A 22,544-nucleotide genomic window follows, 5' to 3' on the forward strand; every position below is an offset into this window, starting at 1 on the left:
TACTGTTATTTTTGAGTCTTGGCGTGAAAGTAGTAGTACAATACAATAATACATCTATACCTCTAGATGCTCCCTTTTTATACACTTCCCCCAATCCTCATCCCGCAGGGTAAATATTACCCGTATTTATCGACACATATCCCAGCTTCTTTTTTTTTAATCATCCGTCGTTATACAACTCTCCCCTCGGCAGTAACAATCCTCTTCACCACGCAACATGTCTTCGGCCCTTGAGCTTCCTCCTCTGCAAGATCCTTCGGCCAGTCTTACTCCTCGTCCTCTTCAGCCAACCGTGTCTTCGCTTCTGCACCAGTCTAGTGTGGCCGTTCATGGTATTTCGGGGTCCGAAGCGGAGCTGCATGGCGCCCTGCAGGGAAGGGTGCAAAGAGAGCGCTGTTTTGGGGACGACATCTGCAGTTGTTGTATCGGCTGGTGACGCTGCGGCTGCTGTGGGCGAGGGGGTGAAGGAGTTGTTGGGTCGGAAGGTGGAAGTTAAGGTGGGACGGAGAGGAGAGAGGCATGAGAATGTCCTGTTAGTAGGAATTGTTAGCTGGTTGAAGTTTTTGGCGATGTTGGAGGGGATTTTTTAGACGTACCTTTGCGAGAGGGGAGAGATGCGCGGGGCCAGGAGAGGCCGCGCGAGGCGGATGATGGAATGCATTGTGAGAAGGGAGAAAGCGACTCGTTGGGTGTGGCGAGCGCCGGTTGGAGAGAGAGGATATGGAGGTGAATTGGTGGATTTGTTGGAAGTTGCGATTGCGATTTCGACGCTTGGTAGTGAGAGTAGTTTGGCGTTGAATTTTTGGAGGTTCTAAAGTTGGCGGCTGGCTGCGGTTGGTTGCAGCTGACGGGCGCTCTGCGCTAATTTGAGGTGGGTGAGGCGGCGAGTGGATCTCCTACCTGCTGTAAAGGCTCAGAGCAAATCCTTGGAGAGAGATAAAAATGCTGTGAAGACTAGCGATATCTGGTGGAATGCATGATGGAGAACTAGTATGCATCCTTCAACAAATCACAAGTAAGTATATTCTAAGGCTTGGGAGGAGTTAAAAATGCTGTGAAGTCCCCTGTCGTAGGCATCAATCAAGCTTGAGGCACCAGGCAGGCTAGAGGTTTTTTAATTGGGCAGCTATGAATCGAGCAAATCACAAGCCTGTTATATCAGGGCGTTAGAGAGGGTTAAAAATGCTGTGGAATTTTGCAGATTCCGATCGGCTTTGCCTGCATAGGCTAGTAAAAGTTGCATATCAAGGCTCTACATAGGGTTATACATTGTAAGTATTAAAAGATACACGATCGTACCCAGTAGGTAGAGACATGGATGCAGGTATGGCAGACAATCCATGAGCTTAGCTTTTAGAAGACAAGAGTTTACCTAATAATACACGTCAATGAACTCTACTTTATTTCCTGATGTGTGTTGTAATCTCGACATATCTGATAGATTTGGTGGCAAAAACGCAGCGGCGGGAGATTAAGCGAGCTTGATTCCATAAAGTGATGAACTTGGGAAGATTAAAAAATGCTGTTCAGAAGAGTCTCAAGTGCATCTGATTTTTGAAGAGAGAGGAAGTTTTTACGGCAAATACAATTATGATGACGATCATCAGCTGTGAAGAAAGACTCTGGGGAGTCGAAAATTGCTGTGAACAACTAGCGTCCCGTCATCGACAGGGTGCTCTGCATATAGGTAGCCAATAGCCACCGTTCCCTGTCAAAATGGATAGACTCGAAAGCTGCAAGCTGCCCTTTTCTAAAGCTGGTTTGAGTGGCCCCTATCTGAAACTGAAACAGCTGAGTGAGCTTTGTAGACGGTAAGACAGTTAATGATCTTCAGTGATTACATGTAACCATTTCTCATACAAAGCTTTATTATATCACATATGCCACTTCTTCATACTCCAGCCCATCTATAATTCCCTTACCCTCAACCTCCTCCCAATCCATCACCATCTTCACCTCTCCAAAGTAATTCGCCTCTCCCTCTTGTCTAAATCCAAGCTTCTTGAACAAGCCTCTACTCACTGTATTATCCTCTTTAATCTTTGCCATCAAACCGACCAGCTGTACCTTGTCCTTGTCTAAATTCTCGCCTTGTGCATACTCCTGTAATATCCCTGTCAAGTTCTTCCGTACATACGCCAGTATTGTGCGCACTGCTGCTTCTCCTGTGCCTTTTCCGCGATGTTGTTGTCCGGCTATCATGACGTCTATTTCACCCCTCAGCCTTATATGGCTACCCTTTCGCTGTTCGTCACCATCTTCATCGTCATCGTCGTCCAGGTACAAGAAAAAATTGACGTCTCCCTTCATTTTGTCGGGCGAGTCATCGACTTTGGCTGTAATCACCCGCGCATCATCACTTTGCTGCTCTCCACTTAACGGCTCGCAGACAATAAAGGTCAATTTATCATGAGACGTCCGCCACGATTGCTGGTTCTCATATTCTTCCTCCAAGGTCATGGGTTCTGATGCAGTCGCCTCTTGTATGGCCTGTCTATCCGTTAATAAGGTGTGAAACAATCGCTAGGTGGAAAGGGAGCTGTCTAGTACAGGATCTTGCATCCAGCCATGATATGTGAGCACCTGGTGGGCTTCATACGGAACCAGTAAGACTTTACTCGTCGAAACAGCTGCACTCAGTTAGCATCAAAATCGGTGTGCTAGGGTATTTAATTGCTCATACCTATTTTCTCATTGATTTTCATGTTAAATTGTTGACGACTCGCAGGTCGTGCTTATATATGTCGCTTAATGTGAGAATGAAAAAGTTTGTGGCAGCGGTATTAAGCTGCACATCGGGCCAAAATGAAGAGCTTAATTCGGCACGCCACTAACAAATCAGACGAAACAACAGAAGCAATATTTCACACAAGCACACCAAAAATCACATTCTCATTCTCATTCTCATTTACAGATTTTATCAAAATAAAAATTTTATCCTAATTGGAGACTCATTCATCTGGTCCACAATTCCAGCTCATCATATATCATACATATCTTACAGCGCCGCGCACACAGGCAGTGCCATGCTTTACAAAACTCCAACTACTCCATGCTCATGACTGTTATGCGCCAACTTTGGCTGCATGTGTTTCGGCCAATAGCTTAGCGACAGCTTCCTCTCCCATGCGCGCTTCCATGGCCAGCAGCTCAGCCATCTGATTCATCTTGTTTCTAGTCTTATCTAGTAACGCAACCCTCAGATGCTCTAGCAGCTCATCATCTGAGAGATCCGCACTGGCAGTTGGGGGGAACAGCGTGTCCCACTTGCTCATACGAGGCGCCGGCTCTGCGGGTTTAGATTCAGTGCCATAGTCGGCATCCTTGCCTTTGGCAGCAAACTCAACGGTACGTCTATCAGGCTGGACTCCTAAAGCATCCAGTAGCTCTGATGCTTTTGTCGGCATAATAGGCTGGAGTAAGATGCCGGCAATGCGTAATGCTTCTGCGCTGTTGAAGATTACCCAGTTAAGGAGCACGCGAGATTCCGGATCTTGATTCTTGACCAGATCCCAAGGCTTGGTATCCGAGACGTAGCGGTTGGTCTAATGTCACATCGTTAGCGTTTGTGAACATTTCCGATGTTCATGTATACGCAGTCAACTGTACCTCTCTCAGCAGCTCGAAAATTACGCGGATCGCGGCACTCGTATCATAGTCATCCATTTCTTTACAGAAAGCCTCAGGACTTTCAGACAAGTGGCTTTCCAAGCTAAAGTAGGCTGCCTCGGAATCATTTGCATTATGATTTTCAGCCCAAGCGTTCAAATCTCCGTTGCGAAAGGCCGTCACAGCTTCCAGAGTAGACCATCTGACTGACGACTTTGGCTTTGCGATTCTGTAGAAGAGGTTGCCGATATTTGCTTGCAGCTCTTTCATATAGACAGTACCAATTATCTGGTTAGAATAACTCATGTCCTTGTGGAAGGTGGCGTTGCGCATAAGGAAATATCGCAGGGGATCGATGCCCCATCGCTGAATGGCGAAGAACGGATTCACAACGTTGCCCAGTGACTTGGACATCTTGCGGTTGGACATGGTCCAGTGATTATGACAAAGGTATCCCTTTGAGACAGGCAGTCCAAGAGCCATGAGCAAAGCTGGCCAGTAAATTGTGTGAAAGCGCAGGATGTCTTTTCCGATAACCTGCAGGTCGGCCGGCCAGATTCCCATATCGTCCTTTGCCGTGTGCCATTTGCTTCCGTATCCAGCTTTGGTAATGTAGTTGATAAGGGCATCTACCCAAACATATATGGTCTGATTCTTATCCTCAGGGTCAGATACACCCCAGTTGAGTCTGGAAGCCGGTCTTGTAACTGATAAATCTTCAAGATGGTTCTCAATCCACTCTCTCGCTTCAGCCATTCGATGGGCAGGTTTGATCCAACCGGGATTCTCATCGTAAAGTTTCAACAGAGCGTCTCTGTATTTCGTCAATGGGAAGAACCAAGTCTCTTCTTTGATCCATTCCACCTCGTTGTCCGTTTCGGTGCTGACCATAATCTTTTTTCCAGTCTGAGGCGCAATGCTGGGTCGCACCAGGTCTTCAGGATAGAAGCACTCATCACTAACACAGTACCAACCTTCGTGAGAACCTTTATATAGACCCAAACTCTCAGGAGTAGAGTGCTTCAAGTGCAGCCAGAACTCTGCTACCGCGTCCTTGTGTTCTTGGTCAGTCGTCCGGATGAAGAAGTCATTCGAAATATTGGCAGCCGCCACTAATTCCCGAAATTTATTCGAGTTGCCATCGCAAAACTCCTTTGGCTCCATTCCATGCTTCAGCGCAGCTCTCTGAATTTTCATTCCATGTTCATCTGTTCCCGTACACAAAAACGCTTCTTTACCTTTAATCTGCTGCCAGCGCTTGATGACATCCGAGAGGACCATGGTATATAAATGACCAATGTGGGGAGCTTTTTGTATGACATGTTAGCCATACCATTAGGAAAAATCATTTAGTTCTAATTATAATTACCAGCATTGACATAAAAGATTGGCGTTGTTATATAATACGGCTTCTCGGTTGAGGACCCCGCAGAGCTCTGAGAGCTGCTCCAGCGTTGCACAACAGCCGGGGTTGTTCGACAGCTGGAGCAGATCCAGCCAGATCGCAAAGCAGGCCTTGACTGAGCTTGCCGCAGCCCCGGGAGGGCCCGCGACCTGAATGGGAGCAGCATCGTTGCGACACCCACGGCGAGCTTGGATGTAGAGCAAGATGCAGAGATGGGTGGTGAAATTGCATGATACAGTGTTGTTAGTGCGAATTGACATGGGCGATAACTGTAGATAACGGCGGGGCAGCACTTCACGTCATGGCAAGCTAGGCTGGAACTTTTTGTCTTCGCGACTTGTGCTTTAAACTACGCCTTGCATTTACTATCAGAAACAATAAGAGCAGCGTCATTAGCTCGTTCAAAACCATATCCGACGCTGCCACGATAAGAAAAGCATCATGCCGTTGCCAGACGCAGACACGGAAGTTAAAGCTTCCAGCGATGGTGCGTACAGAGCCTAACAAACCTCGGAGTGTATTGCTGACATCGCCTTAGCTGCTGAGATCTTTGTCAACAGCTACTATCAAGCCATAAACACCGGTGCCAAACTGGAAACCTTTTATATCAACTCGTCTTCACGATATTCGATACCAGCCGACATCTCCATCAACGGCTCTGTCGTTTCTACGCCGGAAGAATACTCCAAGCTACTCGAAACCCAAGGCGAGAATGTGCATTATGAGATAGAATCGTTTGATACGCACATTATCAACCCGTCATTCCAATATGGAGCTCCAGAAACCGTATACGATAGTGAAAAGAACGAAAAGAGCGGGCGAAAGATGAGCATCGTCGTCACGACCATGGGCAAGGTCCGATTCGGCAAGGGCAGGGAAGCACCACAGAAGATGTTCAACGAGACTTTTGTGCTGACCCCCAACTGGGACTCCATGGCGAGAAACCCGGCGCGAGGGCTGAAACGATGGCTCATCATGTCACAAAACTTCCGCGCTCTTTGAGAGCGAACCCAGTCAACCAATGTACCATCCCAATGTTTAACAGCTTTGGCATTAGGTGCCAAACCTTGGGATGGGTCAACTACTGCTAAAGTTGTTAAACATTTGGGTGGTACATCAGTAGCGCCAAACCAAGATACCCATATAGATACTAGTGCGCAGACACACGCATAGTAAGATTCAATCTAGTGAAAAACAATGGTAGTGCCAAGGAATCGTTCGCAACTCGCCACGTTTGGACTTGGATTAGTTTAGTTTTATTTTATTTATATATAACAAGGGGGAAAGTATTTGTCATACGCTAATCCAGTTGTGACGACTATGTGAGTAATTTCCTACTGTTTCCCTTTGGCTCAGCAAGTTGTGGCTGACAACAATCTCGATAAGCCCTCCTAGGCACAAACCATCCAAAACTGCCTGTTCACGGGTGAGCTAGATTTTTACGAGAGGTCTCAAAAAGCTCTGGACCAATAAGCTTTGCCGCCAAGGATCGTACGCGTATTGATAACCAATTATCGCTGGATCTCATCTCCTATTTAACTGCCATGCAGGCAGTGTGTAAGCCCTTAGAAAAGGTTCTTTCTATTTTCAACCCCATGGAACCGGGCTATCGGCTTGGCTAGCAAGGTGCCCGTTTTACTAGAGCTTACGCCATGAAGACAACTCAGCGAGGCTTCCTAATCGCCTGTTGTTAGTGAATTCAAGAGATGGCTGCCCGGCTTTGCTCGCTTTTTATGATCATCGTTCCAATTAAACATGGTTAATTCAATTATGTTCAAGGTTATTAAAATTTTTGTTCGCACTTTTAAATTCAATCTACAAGTTGAGCAATCCCATGTTAAAGTTACGTACACTAGCAGATTATAATATTTCGTCAGCACTATCATCAATCCAACAGCTTAGCCCCTTTTAAGTTCAGCCAGTTCGCCCATGTAATCAACTGAAATTGAATAACTAATACCTTCATAATATATTTCGAAACTAGACACCTATTATAGCTGCTAGCGGATCTCGTAAGGATGGCTATATATATAAGCTGGCGAGATGTTAACGCCGAGATTTCTTCGATTTTTTGCCTTTCAATTCTCATACCTAGCGAATAGCGGGGGAATTACTTTTGTCTTTTGAAATCCTTCATATATTATCAGATTCAGCATGTCTCGCCTTATCGATAGACTTCCCATGCCGGAGAAGGTGAAGGAGAGGAAAGTGATTGTGCTCAGTCGCAGCCGGTAAGCTTTCTTTACCTCATAACCCTCTATCTATCTAACGCAAGAATCTGTTTATTAGTGTTGGAACTTTTTCTCTCTACCAAGCTCTCAAAACATTAGGATACACCCCTTACCACATGTTTGAAGTGGTTAACAACGGCGCCACTCATCTCGAACTCTTCGCAGAGGCTATCGATTGCAAATATTTTGGCAAAGATAAACCATATGGCAAAGCTGAATTTGACAAATGGCTCGCTAACTACGATGTAAGACATCTCTCTACTTCTCTACCTCTCTCTCTCTATGCATAAAGTACTAAACTAACACTACAACAAGGCCATTGTTGAGATCCCCCAGTTCTTTATCGAAGAGTTTATAGAGTTTTATCCGAACGCGAAATTTATATTCGTTGAACGCGATGTCAACGCTTGGGCACGTTCAGTAAATAATAGCGTTAAGGCTATGTTCGACGCCAGCAGGTCATTTCCTATGAATGTCACTCAATATGTTGATGATTTCGTCAAGGGATTTGTCCATCTTCATAATAACTTTGAAGATGTTATGTTTCATGGAAAAGGTGTAACAGGAGGTATGGAAGAAGCAAAGAGAGATTACATATCAGAGTATGTGTTTGCTTTACTTTCCACATTTCAGTTGCCTATATAAAGCTAACAAAAATAAACCTATAGTGGTGAAAAGGTAAAGAGGCTAGCTCCAAAAGGCCAACTTTTAGCCTGCACTCTAGAAGGCGGCTTTGGTTGGGAACAGATATGTCCTTTCCTTGAGAAAGATATTCCCAAGACGCCGTATCCTAGAGGTAACGCTCCTGCCGAGTTTGGAGAACTTGTAAAAACTCACATTGCTCCTCACATCAAGAATTCGGTTTTCAAGCTTTTGGGGACGGTGCTAGTGCCAGTGATTAGCATAGGGTTATGGTCTTATATGAAAACACATTAACACAGAATTGCATCTGACGACAGCTGAGCGTTCCTGAATGACACTGTCTTGGCGCTGGACTATTCGCCGCATTGTACTATAGCCCGGGATGGCGCATGATCGCCAAGTGTATATCAGAGGGACAGAGACCGCAAAATAAATACATACATACAACGGGGCAATACATGACACTACGAGCAGGGATATTCCTGCTTTATGTGTATGTCACATACAGATTTGTGTGCTGAGCCTTGAGTCTCGGTCTTTGGGGAAGCCGCTTGGGGAGCTGACTTTTGCTTGAGCTTTTATTTGAAAATCATAAACCCAGGAGCTTGATCGATCTATTCGCTGCCTGTCGCTTTTTAATAAAGGAAATACGCAAAAAGCTAGATACAGAAATACATTGTAATGTAATACAGAACCTCAAAATAAAGCCATAAGTTTCTACAATAGACATGATGAATTATATATATTGTTCAAATATATTTGTGCTGGAGATGTGTAAAATGATGCAGGTACATGGAGCAGCAATCGCTGTCTACTGGTAGTCAAATAAGCCAAATGAGTAATATCCATCTTCAATTGAGTAATACTCATATTTTTACAGGTTTCGCCGATGGCCCTGCGAAACTCTGTCTCATTAGACCCGTTTGAGGTCTCAGATAAGCCACATGATAGACAAGGACAGCCTCTCCGCCTGTAACTGAGCGACAGAAATGACCTGTGACACCCTAGACTGGCTATAAGGGAGCTATAGCTGAATGACCCTTCCGGAATTGCCAACGAACAGCGGCGATGCTACTCACCATTTAGTGTGTATTTATCTTAGCCTTTGTGTGTGTATATTTACTGCCTTGTTTGTTCAAAATTTCCTCTTGCCCTGTTTTTTTTTTTAATACCCGCTTGGCACCTGATTGTAAAGGATGCAGGGCACAATAGATATATTTCTGATGTATTGATTGCTCTAGTGGCCTTTCTACAGAAAGTCCAGCATAGCAAAGGTAACCACAAGGACTCATTTTACCCTTGGCTATAATTTCAACACACTACCTTAAAAACTCTTACATTCCTTCTTCATCAAGACCTCATATTCGCTCCCATAATTTCTCACATATGGCTTCAACTCGGCAAAGAAATCTTGGATCAAGTTAAATCTAGTGAATGCACAGTAGTAGTATGTGTTCCTGCATCAGCACATTATTGCTTAAGCCTATTTAAATAATAAAAATTCACATTACAGTACTTATGTATCAATCATATATCATATTATATTTTCTGGCCATCTATCGCAATAATATCGTAACTACTTAGTAAATCCAAAGTTGAATGCCTCCTGTATCAATTGTTCCCATTGTTCTTGGGATGCCGCGCCGTTAGTTGGTCCGGGCCCCATCGCGGGGGAACCTTGTTGGCAGGCGACAGCATTATTTGGAGCTCCAACTCTGAAAAAAAGCCCCGCCATTCGCATTTACACCTCCAGCATCCAACATGCCGGCTAAGCCAAAGGCCACTGCAAAGGCTGCCAACCCAGAGCCCAAAGGCAAGTATAAACTGATTCTGCTCTAGTATCTAGCATGTTTGGCTACTCTAAACTGCACAATACAGAAGCCACCAGCTAACACAAGCTCTGTCTACAGCTACGCCGCCTGATGCCCATCCAGTGACTGTTGGCGAGCGGTCCAAGCAGCGCTTCTACCAGACAAACCTTGTCGAGCGACGATTTGAAGAAGTTGGCTTCCCTGGCCTGACGCCGGCAGAGAAAAAGACGTACACCCACGCGAGACTTATCCTCCCCGTCGCAAACCGTCAGGTATCACTCTCAAACAAGACCGACCGCGAGTACTGGAAGCAGGTCACCAAAGAAGGTCTTCCTTGCCGACGCCTCAAGAACAATTACAATTGGGGAACGGACAAGCACGGCCGGGACATCAGCACATATAAACCTGAGGAGCTTAAGAAGCGATCGCTGAGCCAGGCTAAACTAACCGCGCTCAACGTCCTCCATCAACAGTTTCTGCTTAAGAGAGAAGCTGCTCGCAGCAAAAACACCGAGCTCCCACAGGAGGATATCGACAAGGAAAAGAATCGACGACAAGAGATGGCGGTTTTGAAGAGAGAGCTCTATGGGGAGATCCCCGGACCGCTTGCCAATGACCCGGAGTGGGATGATGTAATTCCCATTCAACAGGAAGAGTCTCAGGATGCCTTGGCTAGGATTGCCTATCCCGACGACTATGCTGAGGGTACGACCACCAAACTCTTGAATGATTGCCAATATGATTTGAGATGAAAGCGAAGCATGTTCAGCTAACATTGTCATCCTTAGCCGTCTCTTACCTCCGCGCCGTCATGGCCGCCGAGGAGTACTCCACTCGCTGCCTCCGCCTCACAGAGCGTGTCATCGGCATGAACCCAGGCCATTACACCGTCTGGCTCTACCGCTTCAAGATCGTCTCCGCCCTCAAGCTCTCCGTCACAGACGAGATCCAATGGCTCAACGATATCGCCATGGACCACCTCAAGAACTACCAGATCTGGCACCACCGCCAGCTCCTCCTCGACCACCACTACGCCAACACGCTCAGCTCCGACGCCGAGGCCGCCAAACAGTTTGCCAAATCCGAGACCGACTTCATCTCCAAGATCCTTGCCAGGGACACCAAGAACTACCACGTCTGGTCGTACCGCCAGTACCTCATCACAAAGCTCGACTACTGGAGCCCCTTTGAGCTGGCTACTACTCAGAACATGATTGAGGATGACCTGCGCAACAACTCAGCCTGGTCGCATCGCTTCTTCATCGTATTTTCGGACCCGTCCATTTCGACAAAGGGCAGTGCGTCTACCGAGCATGATCCTAAGGTTCCCGATTCCATTATCGACAGGGAGATTGCGTATGCACAGGAAAAGATTAAGCTTGCGCCGCAGAATCAGTCTTCTTGGTTGTATCTGCGTGGAGTCTTGGCAAAGGGTGGCCGTGGATTGGAGACTGTTGGGGAGTTTGCGTCGCAGTTCTTCTCGAATCTGGGAGCTGAGGATGAAGAGGTCACAAGCTCGCACGCTTTAGACCTCATGTCAGAAGTGTACCACAAGCAGGGCGATGTTGAAAAAGCTAAGCTGTGTCTTACAGAACTATCAGAGAAGTGGGACCCTGTGCGGGAAGGATATTGGAAGTACCGGCTGTCACAGTTGAAATAAGTAGTTAACTGGATATAACTTTGACATGGCCTTGCATATGAATGATTGATTGTCTCTGTGGAATAAGTTTTATCTTCAGGGGTTAAATGTCAAGTCATCAAATGCGTTAAATCTATTGTATCTAGAACTATGATTAGAAATGATTTTTGTTTAAAGATATTATATCATACAGCGAAAAAGAAAAAGAATAAAAAAGAAAAAGGTTCCTCAAACGCCATCGCAGCATCCAATGCTCATGCGTTGAAAAGCAGTGCTATCGAACCTCTTCCCGCATATGTTCTGTTTGTCGCCATGATATTAATTCAACGCCAGACTCAGTAACACATTACAAGCCCCGAGCTTGATATTATACGGAGCTTGGCTACTCGCTCTCCACTCGCCAAAATTTCCATCCTTCTCGCTCGCCCGCATCGCCATGGACACCGACGAGTTGCTCGACGCCTTCAGTCCCCTCCGCATTAAGGAACTTGTCCACGTCGATTTCCATTCCGCCCTCTTCATCCTCTTCGGTGCCGTTCTTCAGGACGGCGGGCCACAGGACTCCCACGCCATCACCACCAAGAGTAGTGCCGTACTTCTCGTAACCTTCAGCCTCAAACTGGCTGTCTAGCTTGGCAATCTTCTCTTCCGGCACATTTGGCTTCAGCAGAGTGATGGAGCAGCCGCCACCACCAGCGCCAGTGAGCTTGGTCCATCCAATGCCTTCGTGATCTATCAATTCACGCACTCTCTCCAACCGGGGGTGTGATACGCTCAGAGCATTTAGCAGGCCGTGATTGATAGCCATGAGCTCACCAAGTCTCCTTAGACTCTCCCCATCTTTTGGATTGAAATCTTTGTCCTCGATTAATTCAGAGGCAGTATCTGTGATGTGGCGCATGGCCTCGAGAATGGGGCCAATAATCTTAGGGTGTGTCTTGTTTAGCTTTCCAATCTTGCCCACCTCAACTGCCGTTGATTTGGCCTGTTTTGTGTCTACAAGCAGCAGTGGTAGTTCGGGGAAGTCCCATAATGGGCGTACAGATGGCGGCTTGTTGTAATCTGTTCGCTGGAATACTACCGCCTTGCCCTGGGTCGCAACGGTATTGTCGACTCCCGAAGGGTTTCCGTGAATACACATCTCAGACACAAAAGCCCAGCGGTTGATTCGCTCAACCTGAACGCGTGCCTCGTCTGAAGGCTGGTCAGGATGAGGCCCAGAAAGCGTCCGCAGCTGAAGAAGCAGAGCAGCGGCCAGACAGACGGATATAGAAGCGCTGCTGCCCAATCCAGCTGAAATAGGAATTGTGGAGCGCAGAGTGTAAAGGCATCCTGGGAAGCGTGGTGACCCAAGAGAAAGGAATAGATAGAGGAATGCCGTGACAGAGCTTCGGTGGACTTTTCGAATCTCTTCTGGTCGTTCTGGGGAGACTTCGTCGATATGTGGCTGTAGGGCAGCCAGCAACTCAGGGTCAAGCTCCGTGACCAACGAGAAGTATGATTTTTTCTTGTCTGGGTGCTGGAATTGGGCCCAGGGAAGGCTGTCAATATCCCAGGTGTGAGTGAGATCGATGTCGGGGAAGCGGAGCGAGACGGTATGCTTTGACTTGGACAGCGTTGTGACGTGGAGGTAGGATCGTAGCGAAATTGCAGCGGCGATGGCAGGCTACACAGCAAGTAACATGACTGATTAGCGATTGATTGCGTGAAAGGTTGTATGTTTTTATATCCAACGCACCTTGCCATATACAACAGAGTGCTCTCCAAAGACAATCACTTTGCCCGGCGCAGACACCATAAAGGGTGGCGCCATGGGGGCAGATGCTCTGCGCTGCGAAAGAGTGCGATGGTGTCCATTGCCATTGACCGGTGACAAGCTTCCATTGCTGGAGCCGTTGGTCTCTGCAGCATCAGCCATTTGGACTGCTTTGGCAACTTTGAGTGGCTCGTCTGCTGGCGTAGGACGCTGCAATGTCATGACAATCCAAGTTGCGACCTGATTGTCAGGGCAGGGGTCTCGAGGCGCGAGGGGCAGAGGTCGCCTCTAATAAGATTGTCGTCGTAGGCACGCGGTTGTTCAGAATATGCCAATGCTGAACTGTTATGTGCGTCTATTCGTGTAAAAAGAGGCGTGAAGAGGTGACAGCTCGAGACTATCAGGCTGCAGGATGGGTGATGCAGAGGCTTTGTACAGAACAACTCGCGAGACGTGGAAGTACAAAGCTGCTAGTCGTGGTACACCCTGTCGGCTGCCCCCCTACGCCAAAAGGGTAGCTTTTTGGGATAGTCAAAGTCAAAGCGGCCCAAGCCTTTCCTGAAAGAAAGTCCCCGCACGGCGAAAGATTAGCGGGCTATTGATCTCCAACTGCCCCGAATATGGATTCAGTTATTATCAGTAATTAAAAGCCATGGATCCTGTTCCATGCTATTTAATACGAAAGAGAGAGAGAAGGCAGCTATCTAGATTATAATCCAACATTCCATCACATATCACATCACTGTGAAATACAGTACAACCGTCTATCCAATCCTACTGCATCTTCCGGCCGATCAGATACGAATGCGCAGCCTGCCTTGGGCCACAACTGACAAGCAGACATTGATGCCGGATACGGTCCCAACGTTGCACCCACGATCACGCCTGCATTAGCCAGCCGCTAATCAGTACCAGCCGTCTCAGCGCAGTGCACGAGAGATTGGTGCGTACAGTAATGATGAGGCCCCAATTGGAAGAATTTTGCCAGTGGTTGGCGCTCTCAAGGCCCATTGGCTGGCCTTTTAGCCCTGGATATTGCTGTGCTACAGGGCAAGTGGGGTGAATCCCGGCGTCGCGGGCTGCCGCTGCGTATTCGTATTGGCCGCCCTGCATACAGAGCGTCTAAGCCGAAGCTAAACATCTGCGAGACATGGTGCGTGGCTGGACTGGATTCGTCGATATATTCCGATACATCTCCAGCTGCTCACTCCATGCGGTTTATACCTGGAATAGGTGATATATTGGGCAGATGCAGAAGAGACATGCAGCCTCCAAAGGCAATTGACCAATAGAACTGGCCAACAGTCTCAAACAACACCTTCTCTTGATTAAAAATTCGGCATCCAAATGCCGTATATGCTCTTGATGATTTGATATGTAATCCATTTATCATTTCCAGAGAGCAAAGGCATCAAATGGCTCAATAGCGTAGCAACTTGGATATTTTTTCCATCGATTACAACATAACCAATACCTAGGCCTATAAGTTTGCACAGCCTAGTTATTATGAGAGATAGAGAAAGCTAGGCTCTCTTAGTAATCCTCAACTTCTCTCTCCACAAGAGGGAAAGCTCAACGGTGCTTCGTGAGGTGAGAATTATAACATTTGCTTTCTGAAGATTTATAATACTCAACACCTTTCACCTTAGTAACAAAGAGAAGAAAGTCTGCCCAGTTTATCTTCCTAAAGGAATATAATTCTGTGTATGTTCTGGGCTAGGTTCTCAAGATGCTGAGAACCAAGAATCGCTCTGGGTTGGGAGATATATGAAATTACCCAAGCCTCTTATTCGTTTTGTATATATAAGTGTATTATATGAAAGAGGCCGCCATGTAAGTGTAAATTATCAGCAACTTTCTATCGAGCAAATCCTAACAGAGGTATTCGCTTGAGCCAGCAACGTTTAGCTTGGACAGAGCCGCAAGACCACTCCTCGCAACAAACAATCCCTTGCATCCGTAACATGATGTTGGGCACATTGATCCCTCAAAGTAGCCTCAGTTTGATGCATGTTGAGAACGAGGCAGGAATCGATAACTTACGATTACGGAGGGAAGATGGTGACCCCTCTGGGCAAATATGAGCTCCGCGAAGATTACTGTCATATCCGTTGTCCTTTTCTTACCCTAGATTGCATTATATCAGCTTCTTTATCGACTTCTTAGAACTTGGAACCTTCGTGCAAAATGATCTAGATATGTTAACCAGAATAAACAGCCTAACCAAGGCACTCTGTAAGTGAATTCTGTCAAGCATGCAATATAAGAGAAACAGAATTCTATTAGCAACAGATAATCAATTTCCAACTATACGCATTAAGGATAGCACCAAATTCTTTGCGTTGATTGTTCATATTGGTACGATATCTTATATTAGAAGTGTTAGTAGCTTCCCATTGAAAGTTGAACCAACAGGTACTTTACATACAAACTCACACTCGTAGAAGACACTCTCTTCTTTAACACCATCACACTTACAATTGACGCGCATTCGCCATCGGCCACTCTATTATTTATTCAATAGCCATTTCTTTACTTCTAATAGCGTCGCCGCTGTGACCTTACCCGGTATCAATCAGTCATCCTCTTATTAGCTGCAGCCATTTTCCCAGACAAATAATCATCCCACTTCCCTCCACGCCACGTCAGAACCCTTCATCAATAGTCAAAAAATCTTTCCAAAAGGGGAAGATTGCGAGGAACTGTCCAAAACAAGTTTGCGCCCCAATCGACTTTGATTTCAGTGCCACCGCCATCCAGTCACCAGACTGCTCCCCTCTGGCTGGTCCATCTCGTCGAATGGGCGGGGTGATGACGACACAAGCGCCTCAAGCCACCTCTTGTTTCGCCCAGACTCTGGGCTGATCGACGAGCCTTAGTTTATGGAGGGGAGGGCTAGAATGGCATTGATTTGGCTATAAGTAAAGTGCGGTTGCTTGCGCGGCCGCGATATCGTCCCTTTTTTTTTTTTTATATGAGGTGTGCCCTTGTAAGCTGTGACTTCCACGGAGATTCTAGGTAACCATCTTACGCAAACAAGAATAATACGGCATCCGAAACAAAAGTTGTCCGCGGAGCCACGGACAGCAGCGTCACCGTATTATTGCCTAGTTAAAGAAAATACAATAAAAAAAGAGGCTTTGGTTGCCCGCAGCAGCTTTCCTAAATCCATAGTTGACAAATAATATCATCCAATCATAATTGCCCTCTCTTGTATCACCAACCGATTCATACACGCAGTTAGCCGTCATGCCCGTTACCGAATTTGCCCTCATCAAGTTAAGGGGCAAGTACGACGCCCTCGAGTTCCTCGAGACTCTCATGGAGTGTCAGGAAATTCAGGACAACTGGGTTCGCAAGAACCAGGCATACAACTTGAATCCCGACGCGAATGTCAGCAGCATGTACACTGATGCAACGGACCAATCAACACTTCTCATAACAGCGCCTTGGGAGTCTCCCGAGGCTCATGGAGAATGGATTCAGAGCGCAGAGAACAGGATGGCGAATGGTAGCCTAAGCGAATTCAGTGCACCTGGGTGCGACTCTGTCCTGCTGTTCCACATGGAGCCGGCAGGGGCAAGGCCGCAGATGCGCGAAGCCTTCAAGCACAAGGATAGTAACGACACATTCGACGTCTGCCGCATAACAGTCAAAGGCGATCAACGAGAAGCACTACAACGTGAATATCAAACACTGGAAGACGAATTGCGAAAGGAGGGTCTGGAGAAGAGCATATGGGCAGGCTGGAGGATTGAAACATTTGATGGCGAGGAGGATCTGGTTGTATTCTGGGCTGGCGATGTCCCAAAGAAACGATTAGAAGGCTTGGCCAGTCTAGCCCTCAAGAAGGACCATCGCCGCTTCAGGCACATTGTGTAAATGGGCATCACCGAGCAACTGGGCTCTCCTTCCTTTTCTTCTTCGTGGTTCTTCATCAGACGGCTTAGCTGGGGCACAAGATCATTCGGACTCATTAATCGGTGTGTGCGAATTGTTGCTTTGTTTTGTTTGTGTCTCAAATCGTTATATTGAGCTCTATTGCGAGCGCGCGTTCTGAGCACATGAAATGCAAGGTATCCCGAGACGCCCAGTTGTGCATGTAAACCCTTCTCACGCCGAATGCCACCACCTCCGTTTTACCGCCAATTCATTTTCTTAGTTCTTCTTAGAAACCTCTGCGATCTGCAGGTCTGTAGTTGAAAAAAATATTTGTTAGCTTCGATCATTCTCGTGCTTCGACGATGCCGTCGAATTCAAGTTGGGACAAGTAAAGGTCGGGGGTGCATACTAGGAGGAAGGGACTGCTTAAGCTTCTCGGCCTTGTCGTTGTCCTTCAGCACCAGGGTGTAGAGGTGCTTCTGGCATCGGACCTTGAACTTGATGTTGTGGGCCTTCTTGTTCTTCTTGATCCGCGCGGCTGGAGAGAAGTTAGTTGATACAGTTCATTGATTCCATCTGTCGCCGCATGCTCGAATATCGTTGAGATTTTTCCTCCTCTGGGGTGGCCTTTCGGCTGGCTGCATCGAATACGTACACGAAGCGTCCTTGCGACGGCAGATCTCGATGAACTGGAGGAAAAGAATATTAGTACATTGAAGAATAAATCATCAATTAAGCTTCAATAGAAAATCCTCACCTTCTTGATATCAGCGACCTCCTTAGGCATTTTGGCGGTATTTGATCGGCTCTGTGAGACGGGTTCGTGGGCAAAACAGAGAGTACGAAATTTCGATTGGAGATAGTATGCTGGATTTTTGGCAACAAATTATTTTTGTGCGCCCGCTTCGCGGGGAGGTGGACGCACGGGCCAACAAATCCACTAGCCACAAATTTAGCTGTGGCTGTGGCTGGCAGATGTGGCTGGTGATTGTGGCGACGAGCGTGCGTGTTACCGACGGTCTAAGTGGCTTCTGCTTTGAATTACAAGAATCAGGACACATTCCATCAATGCAAAGTAGCTAAGTAAGGCAAACTTCCATTTTCTTTATTCTCTCTCTGATATATAAATTTAATAGCCCTTTTCAAAAAGTTTCAATTTTGCACATTCAAGATAGGTTGTGTGTAATCCAGATTTCTATATCATCTCAAGATGTCTACTCCACTAGACAATGCGATGAAATCCAAGGTGAGCTGAGCTCTACAACAACCAATGATAGCTGTTTAACCGGCCTTGAATTTCTAACAAAATCACAGAATTTACTGCTCGGTATGTCCATGCCTATGTAATTCATCATATGGTTTCATTCTAACAGCAAGCAAAGCCTTTGGAGCTGCAGTCACCGCAGCAGCAGCTTGGAGTATCTTCGGCGGGGACATGTTTCCAGCTCAAGATGATCCCAAAGGCGATCCAGAAACGTGGACCAGAGAAGAAATGCGAAGATGGCTAGCCGCAGTAAGGCTTTCTATTTTTTTTCTTTCCATCCAAAAAGTAGTGTGAACTACTAGGCTAATACAGTTTCTCTGCTTCTAGAGAAACCTCTTTCCGCATAAGAAGGATACCCGGGAGCAGCTGCTCGCAAGGGTGCTGGCGAATATGAGGCAACCCAGGACATGATGAATTTACTGATACCCCTTGTTAATGTTTTCATTTGTTATTTTATTCTCTTCGATTTTCTTCTCAATTGATTTGATGGTGGCGTTGAAATAATTGTTGTTATTATAGGAGAAATACGTCACACATTCACTAGAAAATACTGTCAATGCCATACCACTTGATTACTCACTAAGTGTGGTCAATATATGATATAGTCATATTGATTAACTGGCCGGCCCGAATCTAGCTCTCCAAAATCTTGATACCGAAAGCACCTCCGTGGAATATCGATAAGCGCATAACTATGACCAAACATATAAATATATCCCCAGCGCCCTCATCTACCCCAATCTTCGTCATAACATCTACAAACCACTCATTACGCCGCCTTCTAATGCTATTATTCCCACTTAAACTCGCTCAACCTCGAAAACTTATCATCCAGCTGCCTCCTGGCAGCCGACGTGATGCCTCTCTCCGGGTTCGCCATCTGTTCGCTATAGCAGAGCTCAATCAAAGCTTTAAGCTCCTCGAATGAGAAGCTATTGGGATCAATGGAAAGCGTGCCCATTCCATGCCTGTCCTTGTACTCTCTTGCTTTCTCAATGATAGCATCTGGACCCCTTTCGAAAAGTGAAAAGTAGCTTGCGGCCTTTGCTAGGTCGGTTCCGTCTTCGACATTTTTGAGGTTCTGCTGAAGAACGAGAATATTCAACTGCATGCGTTGACATCCTTTGTCGTTCATAGGGGAGGCTAGAGTGGCATTCTTAACCAAGAAAGTGTTGATCAGGATACCAAGCCCGGTACGAATGAACAAAACTTCCTTTTCTCTCAAGAATTGCACGATTGTCTCATCCAAAACAATCAACTCCTGGTTGAGACTGATGATTTGGGGATCCGGCTCCCTTACGTCCTGCTCCAGGATATAAGGCGCCAAGTCTGGCGACAGAGTATTTCGCAGCGAATAAATCACCCGACAACGCACTTCCATGTGCAAGGTTAATAGAGCTGTAGCAGCCAGCTCTTCAAAAGACGACACAATATTGTCAAAGTTTCTACCAAGATCTATTAGCGGCGTTGAATATTAGACAGTACTATCATGGATTACTTACTGGGCTGACTCCTCTGTAAGAGGAAGCTGCACTTGATTCTGGCTTGCAGTCTTACTGGGATCACTCAACGCCCACCGTTGGCCTGATTGACGGGGGAGATGCTGCCGTGACGAATCCGTCTCATGCGCTGTTATATGCCTCAAGCTCTGAATCTTCGCAGCCAGCCATCTCATGCTGTTGTATAAAAGACACAAGGATGATATCGTGTCTCGGTCTTGGATAACGTCGTTTGCCTGCAGCCGCTGGACGTTTGTCTTCTGAATTAGAAGCTGCACCTCTTCCTTCATCAAGCTGCCATCTAGCTCGTCCGAAAGTTGCTTTGCAATTTCATTCACTTTGCCAGATTGCACAGAAAAGCGGGCTGATGCTCGCAAGTTGTTCGAATCAGAAGGTTGATCATGCCTCTTGGTCACGAGTGATTGGAACCAGCTAAAGCAGCGGTCATAATATCTCATCATCTGAGTGACGATGAGAGAGCTCAAAGCTTGATCCGGAGGAATGGTGCCAAGCATTCTGCAGAATGCTGTGACCACTTGGAAGAACGCAGTGGTTCCCTTAAAGATTGGTCGCTGAGAGCATTGGCTCCAAGCGGGATCCTGCGAAAAGGAGTCGGCCTCACCAAAAACGGTGTCGGCCAGCTTTGCAAGAGTCTCATCCAGTTGTGGCTGGAATACATTGACCAAGAAATTATCGAGGAAGCTGGTTAGCGTGCTGGTGGCTAGATCAGAACCAGGAGGAACAATATTCTTCAGCCGCTGCAAGAAGATGAGAGTCGGCGGTAAGAGCAGACTCATATTGAAAACGCTCGGCTCAACCAATGACTTGGAAGGACCCGACGCCTGTCGACCCGCACCGTACACAGCGCTTCGTCTTGACCCGGCCTCATCAGCAGCTGACTTGTTCCTCTTGCTATCAGAGCCCTGTTTTCGAGAACCGCCTGTCAAGCCAGGAACAGTAGCTTGAATGATAGTCTCCAGCGCATCATACTCTGTAGTGACTTCAGTAGATTTGGAATCCGTTTCTGAAAATTTGAATAGGTGTTCTCGCATGCCATCCTTGCCACTAGCACCAATTCCCGGCGTAGGAGAATCGAATTGGTAAACATCGGCATCTGTTGTTACATAATTGTGCAGAAGGGACCGTATCTCATTTTGGTAGAGATTCCACAGCTCCTTGAAACTGCCAAGCAGGGCAATATTATTGCCGGAGCCTTCGCGGCGAATAAGAGCTTTGATGGATTCATGAAACACGCGCTGCCCTTCTCCAATGGCCTCAAACTTGCCGTAAAGTGTCCAAAGAAGGTCATAAATGACATCTGCTCGCATCTGGATTTCTCTGGGGCTGTATATCTGCACTCCATCCAGCTTCCCAATAGCAGCACGGAACGAAGTTGGGTGCCGTTGCTCAACCTCATTATTCGTCTCAGTAACAACACTGAACAGTTCAACAGGTAGCCTCTGTTTCAAAGTTTCTACGGCGTTCTGCAGTCTACCCAGTTTGTTCAGCGCCTCGACCAAGAGAGTTACGTAGTAGAATGTGTCCGCCTCCGGGTTTTTCATGGGATCTTCTATCACTGGCCTCTCAAAATCAATCGAGTCCAAAATCAGGTAGAACGGGGTGGCGGTATTAGCTTCGTCGCCGCGATTACCCCCGTCTACTCCGCCTCGGTTCTTAGCCAAGCTTGACCATCTCTGTTGACAGTACGGGGACTTCAGATAAAGGTGCTCGTGCAGTTCTTCAACCAAAATATCCATGAGAACGGTTTCCTGATTGGCGAGGTAGCTTCTTAGATCACTCAAAGCTCCAATGTTATCCAGCTCGGGCTTCCTCAGTCGTCGCAGTGCATTTTGCAACACCTCGACTGCCGTCAAGAATCGTTTCTCGGATATACGGGCCTCTAGCTGATCAGGAACAGCTCGGAGGTCGTCTAATTCGTTTAGCGTTTGTAAAAGTTCATCGTATGCTTTTGACTCTTCGGAGAGAATCTTCAGTCCCGGATCTGTAGCGCACAAGCTCGTTTTTGATAATGACAGCGACTCCTTGAGAGCTCGGACTCGCTTCTGGGAGACCTGAATGCTGCTCTGAATCTTGTGGAATGTACCGATCGAACTGTTGAAGCCCTGATGATGCTCGTGTACAATGTTTTTCAGCGAGTCCTGGAGATACGTGTGCGTCGTCTGGAACCTGCGGTAGTCGTGGGCGCGACCAACCGAGCTGTTATCCAGCAGCTGGAGGGCCAGCTGAACAGGAACGCAGTCTTCCCGGCACAGAGACGGCCATTCGCCCCTGATGTGTTCCAAGACCTGAGTTATCTGTCTCTCAGCGCTCGTCTCCTGGGCGCGCGGTCGCGACGGCATGTTGCGGAGGCTCTGCGATGAGGGTGGCTGGATATTGTACCGGTCTATCCTATTTCTACTATCGCCAAACGGGTCGTAGTCATCATTTGACCGCCCAAAGTTGCCGTAACCGTCGCCATTGCGCATCGAGCTGCCGTAGCCGTTGGACATGATGGGCCGTTGAGTATTGTCACCAGAGGGGGTGGTTACGAGGGAGCATTGTCGTCGGCGCTGGGCAAAAAAAAGTCGATGCGCCCGGGGTCTGGGTTCGGGAGACTCCTCGCTATGGATTTGTTGCAGCAAAGAGGGAGATTCGAGATATGATGTTGGTGGTGTTAAACCAGGATCGGTGCTTGTTCAAGGCGTTGAGCCTATGTCAGGTCCATCATAGCTGACTGACTGCCACTGGCTGGATTGAGACAGTACGCACAGACCACCCCGGCAGCTAGAGCCAGAAGCCCCGCCAA

At 47.1% G+C, this 22,544-nt stretch overlaps 11 protein-coding genes across 11 annotated transcripts; 5 read left to right on the forward strand and 6 right to left on the reverse strand.

The window, feature by feature from the left end:
- Nucleotides 1–149: 149 nt before the first annotated feature.
- GGI43DRAFT_402029 (bL34 family ribosomal protein) lies at nucleotides 150–1,236 on the reverse strand. Its single transcript, XM_083205640.1, has 2 exons — nucleotides 597–1,236; nucleotides 150–530 (listed from the first exon to the last, which is right to left on the reverse strand). The coding sequence occupies exons 1-2, from the start codon at nucleotides 659–661 to the stop codon at nucleotides 206–208; spliced, it is 390 nt and encodes a 129-aa protein (XP_083061517.1). The 5' UTR covers nucleotides 662–1,236; the 3' UTR covers nucleotides 150–205.
- Nucleotides 1,237–1,645: 409 nt separating this feature from the next.
- Nucleotides 1,646–2,825, reverse strand: GGI43DRAFT_340733 (GNAT domain-containing protein). The gene is made up of 3 exons (XM_083202118.1): nucleotides 2,684–2,825; nucleotides 2,551–2,630; nucleotides 1,646–2,490 (listed from the first exon to the last, which is right to left on the reverse strand). Exons 1-3 carry the CDS (start codon nucleotides 2,703–2,705, stop codon nucleotides 1,870–1,872), a joined length of 723 nt encoding a protein of 240 aa, XP_083061518.1. The 5' UTR covers nucleotides 2,706–2,825; the 3' UTR covers nucleotides 1,646–1,869.
- Nucleotide 2,826: 1 nt separating this feature from the next.
- GGI43DRAFT_340732 (methionine--tRNA ligase MSM1) lies at nucleotides 2,827–5,328 on the reverse strand. Its single transcript, XM_083202117.1, has 3 exons — nucleotides 4,979–5,328; nucleotides 3,610–4,916; nucleotides 2,827–3,545 (listed from the first exon to the last, which is right to left on the reverse strand). The coding sequence occupies exons 1-3, from the start codon at nucleotides 5,178–5,180 to the stop codon at nucleotides 3,066–3,068; spliced, it is 1,989 nt and encodes a 662-aa protein (XP_083061519.1). The 5' UTR covers nucleotides 5,181–5,328; the 3' UTR covers nucleotides 2,827–3,065.
- A 127-nt stretch (nucleotides 5,329–5,455) lies between these two features.
- Nucleotides 5,456–6,016, forward strand: GGI43DRAFT_382651 (uncharacterized protein; the record flags this gene model as incomplete). Its single annotated transcript, XM_083203265.1, has 2 exons — nucleotides 5,456–5,501; nucleotides 5,553–6,016. 2 exons carry the CDS (start codon nucleotides 5,456–5,458, stop codon nucleotides 6,014–6,016), a joined length of 510 nt encoding a protein of 169 aa, XP_083061520.1.
- Nucleotides 6,017–7,034: 1,018 nt separating this feature from the next.
- GGI43DRAFT_340740 (sulfotransferase family protein) lies at nucleotides 7,035–8,329 on the forward strand. Its single transcript, XM_083202119.1, has 4 exons — nucleotides 7,035–7,245; nucleotides 7,304–7,490; nucleotides 7,561–7,847; nucleotides 7,914–8,329. Exons 1-4 carry the CDS (start codon nucleotides 7,169–7,171, stop codon nucleotides 8,179–8,181), a joined length of 819 nt encoding a protein of 272 aa, XP_083061521.1. The 5' UTR covers nucleotides 7,035–7,168; the 3' UTR covers nucleotides 8,182–8,329.
- A 1,260-nt stretch (nucleotides 8,330–9,589) lies between these two features.
- On the forward strand, nucleotides 9,590–11,539 carry GGI43DRAFT_340863 (bifunctional protein farnesyltransferase/protein geranylgeranyltransferase). Its single transcript, XM_083202121.1, has 3 exons — nucleotides 9,590–9,700; nucleotides 9,798–10,403; nucleotides 10,487–11,539. Exons 1-3 carry the CDS (start codon nucleotides 9,649–9,651, stop codon nucleotides 11,356–11,358), a joined length of 1,530 nt encoding a protein of 509 aa, XP_083061522.1. The 5' UTR covers nucleotides 9,590–9,648; the 3' UTR covers nucleotides 11,359–11,539.
- A 180-nt stretch (nucleotides 11,540–11,719) lies between these two features.
- On the reverse strand, nucleotides 11,720–13,255 carry GGI43DRAFT_422156 (mevalonate kinase; the record flags this gene model as incomplete). Its single annotated transcript, XM_083208062.1, has 2 exons — nucleotides 11,720–13,003; nucleotides 13,076–13,255. 2 exons carry the CDS (start codon nucleotides 13,253–13,255, stop codon nucleotides 11,720–11,722), a joined length of 1,464 nt encoding a protein of 487 aa, XP_083061523.1.
- Nucleotides 13,256–15,767: 2,512 nt separating this feature from the next.
- Nucleotides 15,768–17,223, forward strand: GGI43DRAFT_340885 (uncharacterized protein). Its single transcript, XM_083202122.1, has one exon. It carries the CDS (start codon nucleotides 16,343–16,345, stop codon nucleotides 16,973–16,975), a length of 633 nt encoding a protein of 210 aa, XP_083061524.1. The 5' UTR covers nucleotides 15,768–16,342; the 3' UTR covers nucleotides 16,976–17,223.
- GGI43DRAFT_402039 (60S ribosomal protein eL38) lies at nucleotides 17,074–17,909 on the reverse strand. Its single transcript, XM_083205641.1, has 4 exons — nucleotides 17,733–17,909; nucleotides 17,631–17,664; nucleotides 17,385–17,513; nucleotides 17,074–17,286 (listed from the first exon to the last, which is right to left on the reverse strand). Exons 1-4 carry the CDS (start codon nucleotides 17,760–17,762, stop codon nucleotides 17,252–17,254), a joined length of 228 nt encoding a protein of 75 aa, XP_083061525.1. The 5' UTR covers nucleotides 17,763–17,909; the 3' UTR covers nucleotides 17,074–17,251.
- Nucleotides 17,910–18,185: 276 nt separating this feature from the next.
- Nucleotides 18,186–18,650, forward strand: GGI43DRAFT_382657 (uncharacterized protein; the record flags this gene model as incomplete). Its single annotated transcript, XM_083203266.1, has 4 exons — nucleotides 18,186–18,221; nucleotides 18,290–18,302; nucleotides 18,358–18,488; nucleotides 18,567–18,650. The coding sequence occupies 4 exons, from the start codon at nucleotides 18,186–18,188 to the stop codon at nucleotides 18,648–18,650; spliced, it is 264 nt and encodes an 87-aa protein (XP_083061526.1).
- A 206-nt stretch (nucleotides 18,651–18,856) lies between these two features.
- On the reverse strand, nucleotides 18,857–22,481 carry GGI43DRAFT_340796 (exocyst complex component SEC8). Its single transcript, XM_083202120.1, has 2 exons — nucleotides 19,742–22,481; nucleotides 18,857–19,684 (listed from the first exon to the last, which is right to left on the reverse strand). Exons 1-2 carry the CDS (start codon nucleotides 22,246–22,248, stop codon nucleotides 19,030–19,032), a joined length of 3,162 nt encoding a protein of 1,053 aa, XP_083061527.1. The 5' UTR covers nucleotides 22,249–22,481; the 3' UTR covers nucleotides 18,857–19,029.
- Nucleotides 22,482–22,544: the final 63 nt, after the last annotated feature.

The sequence above is a fragment of the Trichoderma evansii genome (assembly GCF_050947405.1).
Source record: "Trichoderma evansii strain SZMC 28006 chromosome Unknown GGI43scaffold_7, whole genome shotgun sequence".
Classification (NCBI taxonomy): domain Eukaryota; kingdom Fungi; phylum Ascomycota; class Sordariomycetes; order Hypocreales; family Hypocreaceae; genus Trichoderma; species Trichoderma evansii.

Bases quoted from the DNA above. Each gene is read 5' to 3' on its own strand.
- GGI43DRAFT_402039 (XM_083205641.1), bottom strand. From the start codon at position 17,762: ATGCCTAAGGAGGTCGCTGATATCAAGAAG. The intron at 17,665-17,732 runs GTGAGGATTTTC...CTTTTCCTCCAG, and splicing joins AGGTCGCTGATATCAAGAAG to TTCATCGAGATCTGCCGTCG. The intron at 17,287-17,384 runs GTATGCACCCCC...TTTCAACTACAG, and splicing joins TAAGCAGTCCCTTCCTCCTA to ACCTGCAGATCGCAGAGGTT.
- GGI43DRAFT_340740 (XM_083202119.1), top strand. From the start codon at position 7,169: ATGTCTCGCCTTATCGATAGACTTCCCATGCCGGAGAAGGTGAAGGAG. The intron at 7,491-7,560 runs GTAAGACATCTC...CACTACAACAAG, and splicing joins AATGGCTCGCTAACTACGAT to GCCATTGTTGAGATCCCCCA. The intron at 7,848-7,913 runs GTATGTGTTTGC...ATAAACCTATAG, and splicing joins AAGAGAGATTACATATCAGA to TGGTGAAAAGGTAAAGAGGC.
- GGI43DRAFT_340732 (XM_083202117.1), bottom strand. From the start codon at position 5,180: ATGCTGCTCCCATTCAGGTCGCGGGCCCTCCCGGGGCTGCGGCAAGCT. The intron at 4,917-4,978 runs GTAATTATAATT...TCATACAAAAAG, and splicing joins AATCTTTTATGTCAATGCTG to CTCCCCACATTGGTCATTTA. The intron at 3,546-3,609 runs GTACAGTTGACT...ATGTGACATTAG, and splicing joins TTTTCGAGCTGCTGAGAGAG to ACCAACCGCTACGTCTCGGA.
- GGI43DRAFT_340885 (XM_083202122.1), top strand. From the start codon at position 16,343: ATGCCCGTTACCGAATTTGCCCTCATCAAGTTAAGGGGCAAGTACGAC.
- GGI43DRAFT_340733 (XM_083202118.1), bottom strand. From the start codon at position 2,705: ATGAAAATCAATGAGAAAATAG. The intron at 2,631-2,683 runs GTATGAGCAATT...AACTGAGTGCAG, and splicing joins GAAAATCAATGAGAAAATAG to CTGTTTCGACGAGTAAAGTC. The intron at 2,491-2,550 runs GTACTAGACAGC...ACGGATAGACAG, and splicing joins ATGGCTGGATGCAAGATCCT to GCCATACAAGAGGCGACTGC.
- GGI43DRAFT_402029 (XM_083205640.1), bottom strand. From the start codon at position 661: ATGCATTCCATCATCCGCCTCGCGCGGCCTCTCCTGGCCCCGCGCATC. The intron at 531-596 runs GTACGTCTAAAA...TCCTACTAACAG, and splicing joins ATCTCTCCCCTCTCGCAAAG to GACATTCTCATGCCTCTCTC.
- GGI43DRAFT_340863 (XM_083202121.1), top strand. From the start codon at position 9,649: ATGCCGGCTAAGCCAAAGGCCACTGCAAAGGCTGCCAACCCAGAGCCC. The intron at 9,701-9,797 runs GCAAGTATAAAC...CTCTGTCTACAG, and splicing joins TGCCAACCCAGAGCCCAAAG to CTACGCCGCCTGATGCCCAT. The intron at 10,404-10,486 runs GTACGACCACCA...TGTCATCCTTAG, and splicing joins TCCCGACGACTATGCTGAGG to CCGTCTCTTACCTCCGCGCC.
- GGI43DRAFT_340796 (XM_083202120.1), bottom strand. From the start codon at position 22,248: ATGTCCAACGGCTACGGCAGCTCGATGCGCAATGGCGACGGTTACGGC. The intron at 19,685-19,741 runs GTAAGTAATCCA...AGATCTTGGTAG, and splicing joins CTTACAGAGGAGTCAGCCCA to AAACTTTGACAATATTGTGT.